The 9,917-nt window shown below is 52.4% G+C and overlaps 1 protein-coding gene across 1 annotated transcript; it reads right to left on the bottom strand.

The window, feature by feature from the left end:
* Nucleotides 1-386: 386 nt before the first annotated feature.
* On the bottom strand, nucleotides 387-9,831 carry KCNJ14 (potassium inwardly rectifying channel subfamily J member 14). Its single transcript, XM_027977589.3, has 2 exons — nucleotides 4,151-9,831; nucleotides 387-2,350 (listed from the first exon to the last, which is right to left on the bottom strand). The coding sequence occupies exons 1-2, from the start codon at nucleotides 4,856-4,858 to the stop codon at nucleotides 1,754-1,756; spliced, it is 1,305 nt and encodes a 434-aa protein (XP_027833390.1). The 5' UTR covers nucleotides 4,859-9,831; the 3' UTR covers nucleotides 387-1,753.
* Between the last annotated feature and the right edge of the window lie 86 nt (nucleotides 9,832-9,917).

Below are 9,917 nucleotides of genomic sequence, written 5' to 3'. Positions count from 1 at the left end.
TTCCCTGTGGCGCTAGTGGTAAAGAACCCGCCTGCCAATGCAGGAGATGTGAGAGACGGGGGTTCAATCCCTGGGTCAGGAAGATCCCCTGGAGGAGGGCAGGCAACCTACTCCAGTATTCTTGGCTAGAGAATCCCATGGACAGAGGAGCGTGGAGGGCTACAGTCCAGAGGGTCGCAAAGAGTCAGTCCTTGCAGACTGAAGTGACTTGCACAGCACAGCACAAACTGAGGTGACGAGAGAGGGGGTGATTTGCTCAAAGCCACACACTCAGCTGAGGCAGAGTTGGGATTCAGAGCAGAACTTCCTGGATCCTTACGAAGGACTCCATTCCACTTCCTCAAGCTCAGTTTCTAACCCTACTGTAGGAACCACAGGAAAAAAAATAGATAGATATCTTTATTCATATTATATATATATATAATACATATATGTATAATCTTTAAGAAATAGAGACACATCACTAGATGGAAGATTCCAGAGCACTGTAGACTCACCAGCCTTGGGCCTCTCCCTTCTCTTGCCCAATAACCAGTCCTGTTACCCACAGGATCTCATCCGGGCCCTCACCTTCTAGGTCAGCCCAGCAATGCTGCTGGTCAAGTCCCAAGTCCACCTCCTCGAACAGCCATGATCCAGGAGCTGATTAGAACTTCCAGACTGACAACAGACAACTCTGGGTCCCTGGAGCCTTGACTCCTTTTGGCATCACAGAACCACAAAGAAGTCATCTATCCTCATCAATACTTTCCACTCCATTGGGAAAGCTGGAACCAGCAAATCTGACATCATCACTGCCAGTCCTTCCCTGACTGTGATCAGTCTAGAGTCACAGAATCTTGATTCCTTTGGATATTCTAGAATGGCACTTGAAAAAAGACACAGAGCTTGTGGATCATGGAGAAGGCTTGCATCTCTCTCTGGTTGGATGTTCTACCCCCAGTGGGTTTGGAGTTGTCGCCTATCAAGAACTCCCAGTCTGTCACTTTAGTCCTTGTAGACCCACAGACTCTCCACTGTTTGGTGCATTCTAGAGACATAACTCGTTAGTTTCTGGAATAGTCCAACTCTCAGGTCAAAGCTGCTCTAGAACCCCCAGTGCTGGCCTCTGCGGCCAATCTGGATTCACAGAATCTCAACTCTGGGGTTTTCTGGAGCCACAAAGTCTTTCCTTGACTTGAAATCAACAGTCTTTGTCATTGATCAATCAGTAGTCTTAAACTCTTGGGAGCATCCCATAACTTCCCCTCCTTAGGTCATCTAGAAAAAGTGATTTGCTATGGAGTCAACTGAGTCGAGAAGCAACAGTTCCTTGAATCTAAAGTCAGTTCAGGCCAATGAATTCTGGATCTCTGTTGCTACTTGAGAACAGCTGACTTCTTCCCCTGGAGGCTGTCTATACTTCATTTCATGATCCTGCTTAACAAACCAAACCAGCCATCTAGAGGAATCTAGAATCACCAGTCCTCGCCTCTTGAGGGGTCCAGAATTCTGGGTCCCTTATCTCTAGCGAGCCTCAGGAATTGGAATGACAAGTGGGTCTCAGGAGGGAGCACAGAATTCAGAGGAGTTAAGGTCCCTCCAGTATGTTCACGGTGGGTCCACTAGGCATGGCAGAACATCACCAGCTAATAATTTACTCAGCAGGCTTGTTGGTCTTAGGAAACACCTGCCTCCACCCCAGGAGAGGGCCCAAACTCTCCATCTTGCTACCTCTGGGAAAGGGGTGCAAATAACAGGATGCCAGCTTGTGTCACGGGGGCAAAGTCAGCGCCAGGGTTGGTGTGAGAACTTGGGGGCTGGCAGCCTTGTCCTCTGCCTCTGCCGCATCCCCCTCTGTGGCCTCCTCTTCCTCATCTTCTTCCTGGCAGCAGCTCAGAGCAAGTTCATTCTCATAGCAGAATGCTGCCAGAGAGCTAGGGAAGCCAGACTTGGGGCTCTGGGAGGCCCGCTCTGCCCGTTCATCCAGCTCCTTGGCGCTACAGACAGGCGTCCCTGGGACCTCATAAGTGCGATGGAAGTGGCGATAGTCGACCTCGTACTGGGAGCCACGCTGGAAGAGGACCGGCTCGAAACGATGGCCCCAGAGCAGCTCACCAGGGAGGTAGGAAGAGCGACACTGTGTGGTCATAGCTGTGGCCTCGACCATGCCCTCGAGAATGACCACCAGCTCAAAGTCAGCCCGGGCCAGCTCAGCCCGTCCTAGTTCGTACAGAGGACTGGCGGAGTCAATCTCATGCACGATGGTGATGGGAGACACAAGGAAGATGCGATCAGTGCCACCATCAAAGCCCACGTCCACATCCTGGTGGTCCAGAGGTATGTACTCACCCTCCGGGGTCACTCGAGGCTGCAGCAAAAGGCAGGTGGCCAAAGACAGCAGGAAGCAGAGAGATGAATGGAGATAGAGATAGCAAGAGGAGGGGATAGAAGTACAGAAGAAGAGGAGGGCAGAGACCAGTAGGGGTAGGGGTGCAGAAAGAACATGGACCCAGAGAGAGAGGGATGGTGATGCAGAAAAAGGAGGACACAGACCCAGAGAGAGGAAGATGGGGGTCCAGGAAGGTGAGGATGGAAACCCAGAGGAAGAGGGGAGGGTAGACAGAGACTCAGGGTTTGGGGAAGGAAATTCGAGTAAGACAAGGGAGAGAAAAAGATAGTGACAGAGTGACATTGGCACAGAGCCACAGAAATCAGCAAGACAGAAACAGTTAAAGAGACAACAGACGATAAGAACCACATCCGAAAGCAATTGGAGAAGGAGGAGAGGGATAGAAAAATGGCTTTCATTATATGGCCAGAGAAAGATAAACCAGGATGACAATCTAAGTCCAACAGAAGCTATGCTTATGTTCTGCCTGTTTCACCATTGCCTCAGTCTAGTCCCTGGGATATTCTCTTGCCCACCCCTCAACCCAACTACCTCCATCCCCTTGTGTGCCTGTATATTTCTGTGGGGTGGAAGCCTAACCCCAAGCCAGGTATCGGCAGTTTCACCGCACCTACCCATTGGTTCCATACCCACCTATCAAGTCCTGTCAATGCCCTACAGACTTCAGGGAAAGACAGTGTCCCTCCTGGTCATGAATCTCTGGATTTCAGTCAAGCAGGAGAGGGAAGTGGAGAATGGGGCTCCATTCTCTTGCCAATGTCTACATGAATCCCTAGAGGCTGCTGGGAGTTGTAGTTCCCACCACAACCCTGTCCTCTTCTCATCTAAGTCCAGCCCCAACCCTGCATTCAACTTAAGGGTCTTTACTGGGGCAGGAGCTGCTACTGCCCCAGAATTTGTTTGGGCAGTTTGACCACAATTCTAGAAACACTAAGGCTCTTTCATCAGGGTGCCAGAGGGAGCCATTGCCCCAGGGGCCAATGGGAATTGTAGTTTTGTTTTTGTTTTTTGCTGAGAGGCTAACATTAGAGTTTCCCAACCCCCTGCCCTGTACTTCTCTGAGCAGGAGGCTGGTGGGAAAGTATGGGCCCCAGAGGTGGAAAATGAAGGCTCCCACAAATGCTGCAGGACCACACACCCAGAGGCCACGGAGAATTGTCTTCCCTGGCTCTGCAGGTGTGAGTAGCACCCCATCCTCAGGCCTGCATCTCCCACAAGCCCGTAGGAGCCTGACCTCCGTCACAGGCCTCTCTCTGTACCACAACACTGGCTGGGGACCGTAAACCTAAGCCGTGGTTTTCACCACCAGCAAAATTAAAGCCTCTTCAGACCAACCTGGGTGGGCGCTTTCCCTGCCCCCAGAGCCTTCTGGGAATTGTCGTTCAAGAGTCGTTACCGATCAGAAGTGGACCTCGCAGGCCTGCATTTCCCACAGTTCCACGGGGGAAGCAAGTCCCAGGGGACTCTTTAAGTCTCAAAATCTGTCTCAAGTCTAGGCTTCCAGGAAGAAATGATCACAGACCTTTCTCTTGGGTTTACATTTCCCACAGAGCTTTGGGAACCATCCTCAGCCCTCAAGGTAAGGCAAGTGTCCTGCCCGAGAGACTGCTGGGAATTGTAGTCCAAGTCCCTTCCAGGCTCCACACACACTTGCTCGGTAGACCTACAACTCCCACCAACCCCGCGGCTCCCACTCCCAGACCTCGCGGAGGGGCCCGCCCACCAGGGGGCGTGGCCTGCCCCGGGGCAGACTCGCACCTGCAGCAGCTGGGCCCGCACGTGGGCCTCGACGAGATGACTGCGGCGCAGGTTGCCGACGCGCCACATGAGGCAGAGGCGGCGGTCGCGCAGCGCCACGACGGCGTTCTCACTGAAGACCAGCGTCTCGTTGCGCTTCTTGGGCTTGGCCATCTTGGCCATGACGGCGCCCACGACGAAGGCGTCCAGCACGCAGCCGGCGATGCACTGGAGCACCACGGCGGCCACAGCGGCCGGGCACTCCTCGGTGACGCTGCGCACGCCATAGCCGATGGACGTCTGAGTCTCCAGCGCGAAGAGGAAGGCGGCCAGGAAGCTGGCCACCTGCGAGAAGCAGGGTGCGGGCGGCGGCGGGGCAGTCAGGTCGCCGTGCAGGGAGGCGATGAGCCAGAAGGCCAGGCCGAAGAGCAGCCAGGAGGCGAGGAAGGAGCAGGAGAAGAGCAGGCACATCCAGCGCCAGCGCACGTCCACGCACGTGGTGAAGAGGTCGCTCAGGTAGCGCGCGCCCTGGCCGCCCAGGTTCACGAAGCGCACGTTGCAGTGCCCGTCCTTCTTGACGAAGCGCCCGCGGCGCCGCCCCACGGGCGACTGCGCTGGCGCCCACCCGTTGTGGCACAGCCCCGGCCCGGCTTCCTCCTCATCGCCCGCCCTGTCGTCTCCAGACTCCAGGGCGCCGCTGAGGCGGCGCAGGGCCCTGGCCAGGCCCATTGGGCGGGGACACCCCCTCCACTTGGCCTAGCAGGGGGCGGGCGCCCCGAACCTGCGGGGACAAGCAACGGGTAGCCACGTCAAGAGTGCCAGGAATGGGGGCGGGGCGGGGCTCACTGGCCAGGGATACTTACTGGGCCTTAGTGGCCTCATCTGGCAAATGGGTGGAAAATCAGAATGGACAACACTGATGGTAATACTATAGGAGATATTTGTGTATCAACAACAACACAACTATAGTGGTAGCAGCAGTAGTGTTACAAGCACTACAGTTATTAGAGCCAGTGTTGTGAGCACGTCACATGAATTTAGATATTTGAACCTCAGCAGCATAAACATCATCGCTGTTTTACAGATGAGGAAACAGGTACAGAACATTTAACTTGCCCAAGGTCATGGCTGAATAAGCTGGGGTTTGAGTGCTAGCAGTCCAGATCCAGAGTCCAGACTCATAAAAGACTAAGCAGTCACAAAGAAAACAAACTTATGGTTACCAAAAGGGAAAGGAGTGGAGATGGGGTGAGGGTTGAGGAGTGGATAAAATTGGAGTTTGGGATTAACAGATACATACTACTATATATAAAAGAGATAAACAACAAGGACCTACTGTATAGCACAGGGAACTATATTCAATATCTTGTAATAACCTACAATGGAAAAGAACCAGAAAAAGCATACATATATAACTGAACCACTTTGCTGTATACCTGAAACACAGTATTGTGAGTCAACTATAATGCAATAAAAATTTAAATTAAAAAAAGACTGAATGGTAGCTGCTGATCTGTATGGAGTCAGCTTGGAGAGATGATCCAGGGCTCTAAGGTCACCTGTGGGTCAGGAGGCACAAACGACAAAAGGAAAAAAAAGGACAAAAGGAAAAAAAGACAACAGACAACTTGAGCTTCATCAGAATTAAAAACTCTTGTGCGTCCAAGGACCCTAAGATGAAAGTGAAAAGACCCTCTGCTAATGGGAGAAAAAAATTTGCAAATCATATCTAAAAAATTTGTATCCACAATATATAAAGAGGCCTTATGGCTCAATAAGAAAAAGACAACCCAATTTTAAAATGGGCAAAGGATCTGAGCAGACATTTCTCCAAAAGATATAGTTGACCCTTGAACAATATGGGTTTGAACTGCATGGTTCCAGTTATACGCAGATTTTTAAAAATAAATCCTAGAGTAGTACTACATGTTCTGTGGTAGGTTGAATCCTTGGATTCAGAACCATAGATACAGAGGATCAACTCAGGGATTTTCCTGGTGGTCCAGTGGTTGAAAATCTGCATTGCAGTGCAGGTGACCCAGTTCCATCCCTGGTCAGGGAACTAAGGTCTCCCATGATGCAGCGCAACTAAGCACAAGCACCACAACTAGAGAGGCCTTGCACCACGAGGAAAGATCTTGGATGACACAGCTGAGACCGAGGCAGCAAATAAAAGAAATAAATAATAATGTTATACTTGGAATTTTGACTGGAGAGAGTCGGCACCCCCAACCCCCATGTTGTTCAAGGGTCAACTGCACAAATAGTCAATAAACATAGGAAAAGATAATTGACATCATTATGCCATCAGGGAAATGCAAATCAAAACCAAAGTGAGTTACCACATCATACTCACTTAGGATGGCTATAAAAACAAGAAAAAACAAAACAGAAAAGTGTTAACCCGGATGTGGAGAAACTGGCACCTTCCTATTATTACTGGTGGAATGTAAAATTGCACAGCTGGTGTGGAAAATGGTCTGGTGGTTCCTTAAATGGTGAAACGTAGAGTTGCCAATTCCACACCCAAGTATCTACCCAAGGGCATTAAAAACAAGCATCCACACACTGTACACGGATATTCACAGCCGCATTATTCACAACAGCCGAAAGATGGAAACAGCCCAAATACCCATCAACTGATGAATGAATAAATAAAACATGGTCTGTCCACACAATTGACTACTACCCAGTAACTAAAAGAATAAAAAGTGATAGACGTTACAATGTGGATGAACCTTGAAAACACCATGTGAAGTGAAAGCCAATCACTAAAGAGCATATATTGTATACTTCTACTTAAATGAAATATCCAGCATGGGCAAATCTGTTAAGCTGAGACATTAGACTAGTGGTGGATGGGACTGGAGAGATGGGGTGATCGGGAAGCAGCAGCCAGAGGAATGGGGTTTCTTACTGGAGTGATGACAGTGTTCTAAAATGGACAGTGATGATGGGTACATGAGGCACGCCGCAGTCCACGGGGTCTCAAGGAGTTGGACACAACTTGGTGACTGAATAACAACATGGTCGCACAACTCTGAATATACTAAAACCCACCAAATTGTACACTTTAATGTGCGAATTGTAGGGCATGCGGATTACACTTCAATGAAACTGTGATGAAAAACAAGCACAATAAAACCTAGGCTCAGCCCTGACTCTCAGATCACGGGGAAACCTTTCTAAACCTGTTTTCTCAGCAGTAAAATGGGGATGTTGGATTTTATCTAGGTCAGGATCAAGTTGTATAGACCCAGGGTCCCATCCTGGCTCAGTTGCTGACCCAGTATATGCTCTGGGACCACCTGCTTCAATTTTTGGAGCCTGAGGTTGCTCATCTGTGGAATGGGGATTAAAAAACAAACAAAAAAAATCTTTAAAAAGGAATCCAGAAGAAAGAACTTAGGCTTTTGAATCAGGCAGTTCTAGGCTGAATCCCAGCTCAGGCACTTAAAAGCTATACGAATGGTGGCAAGTCACATTTCTTCCTGAGCTTCAGTTCTCTTATCTGAGAAATGGAGGGAATCTTAGTTGAACCAGGGGGACGCAGAAGAGGGAAGGGGCCCACCTGGACCTGTAGACCGCATTGCCCTCCAGCAGCTGCGCCGTTAACACTTGGCACTGTGGTGTTGGGACTTCAGGGACCTGTCTGGGCTAGGGGTTAAACGTTTTGCATCTCAGTTCCATCAACACCTACCAAGCACCTGGGTACAATGAACTCCCTGTGCCAGGTTCTAGGGTGCTATGAGCCGATCGACAAGGAAGTCTGCTTGTCTTTGCCCAGTTGCTGGGGGCACTTTCTCCATGAGGAATGAGTTGTTAGTTGCTATCAAGTTCAACACTTGCATGTACCCACTCCCCTGCACCTGCTGTCTGTGACCCCCCAGTCTCCACCCCCAACATGGGCATTTCTTAGGCCCACTCTACACAGGCAAAGCTGAGGCTCCAGTCAGCGGACCTGGTTGTGTGCACAGCCCACGATGTGCCCCAACATTTTTTATACCCTCAACTTTCTGGGCATTAGAGACTGTTCTTTCAAGCAGCAGCAACTGAAGCTGTTGAAGGGGGCAGGTCTGAGGTTAGAATACAGGCAAATGTTGCCATTTGCAGCCCTCTCTTGCTCAGAGTCCCCACTACCCACTAGTTCCCTTTCAGGGGCCACCTGATATGATGCAGGAGGTGGGTGATGGGTGGGGGGCCTCCTCACACCCACACCAATGGGTGTGGGGACTCTGCTTGACGGGAAAGCAAACAGAGGCGCTGAGGTTCATCCCTTGTCCCAGGTGTCTCAGTCAAGGAAACAGCAGACCCTGGACTCCCATCCAGCCTTCCTGGTGCCCAAGCCTGAGCGCCAGACTGGACCACAGACCACCTCATCACTCGCCCTTGTTTCCTAAGCACCTCAGTCCCCAGCCTTGCCAAGCTCCCAGAAGTCTGCAGCCCACCCGCTGGGCTCACCTTGGCCGCTCAGGACGCTGGGAAGTCAAGATCATCACCCTGCTTCACAGGTTGGGGAGCGGACTCAGAGATCCGGCCAGAGCCATGAAGTGCCGGGGGTGGGCTGCCGGTTTGAGTCCTGAGCCTTTGCAACCCATGATCTCGTTTCCCTAAATCCTCCCGTTGTCACCCTCAGCCCCAAGAGACAGACGTGATCTTGTCCATTTCACGAGGCAGGCTGGGGGTGGGGGTGGGGACGCCTTTCACCTCTGGGGGGGGGTCCCGTCAGAGTCCAGAATGGCCCTGAGAGCTGGGATGGGGCTCTGCCTTGGGGCCCATGCACCTCCCATCACCGACAGCAGGATCCGAGGGAAGCGGATCCAGAGCCTCAAGCCCTCCTCACCCCCCCACCGCCTCCCTCTGACCTGGGAGAGCAGCTTAATGTTTCCATATAAAGGCGACATGGGGCTTAAGGTGCGTCAACTTCGTTTCAAAGTCACTGTCTAATCTGGGGCCAAGAAGCCCCGCCCAAGTGCTGCCCCCCCCCGCCCCCCCATGGAAGCATTTTCACATGCTCCCTGAGACCCTGGCTGTCCCCCCACGACCCTCCCCCGACTCCCCAGTGGGGCCTGAGCAACAGCAGGTTGGAGGGCAGAAACTGCCAGGAGGGGGTGTAGCATGGAGACTGCAGACAGACCAGGGTACAGAGGGTAAGAGCTGGGCAGGGAGAGGCTGTCCCGAAGAGGAAAGGACAGAGGACCTCCCCATGGCCACAGGCACCCAGAGAGGACAGAGTGGGAGACAGAAAAGAGGCAGGCGGAACGAGGAGCAACCGGGCAAAGACAAGCAGAGATCCCATCTTAGGAAATGGAGACAGACCAGATCAGAGATGAAGATGGGACAAGAAGAGATGCAGGATGCCGGGGTGGGGCGCGGAGGCAGTGAAAATAAGGCCGAAAATGGAGATGGGAGATGGGCTGGGCTGGGGGCCCCAGATCTGGGGGATGAGGAACCGGGAGGATAGGGTGGGAGCACTGGGGTAGATGCCCGAGCGAGGAAGATGGTGGGGGGAGGCGGGGGACAGCTCTCAAAGTCAGGACCCCTGCCCAGGGTGTCTGCGTGGAGGCACGTACCTGGTGGGGCAGCCCACCCCCATGCCCTCTGCCGGGGGCTCCTCTGCTTGGGCCAAGGAAAGGCCTCTGTGGGTGCTGCGGTGCTGCGGCCCGTCTCGGGCCCCCGACCTCTGTGCTCACAGGCGGATCAGAGGAGTCCTAGCCCGAGGGGGGGCAGGGGGTGGGGCCAGCTCAGAGCCGCAGAGGGGGAGCCAGGGAGGATGGCCAGGGAGGAT

The sequence above is a fragment of the Ovis aries genome, chromosome 14 (assembly GCF_016772045.2).
Source record: "Ovis aries strain OAR_USU_Benz2616 breed Rambouillet chromosome 14, ARS-UI_Ramb_v3.0, whole genome shotgun sequence".
Taxonomy (NCBI): Eukaryota; Metazoa; Chordata; class Mammalia; order Artiodactyla; family Bovidae; genus Ovis; species Ovis aries.
Note: the sequence above shows the minus strand (reverse complement) of the source record. Positions and strands in the feature narration are given on the sequence as shown.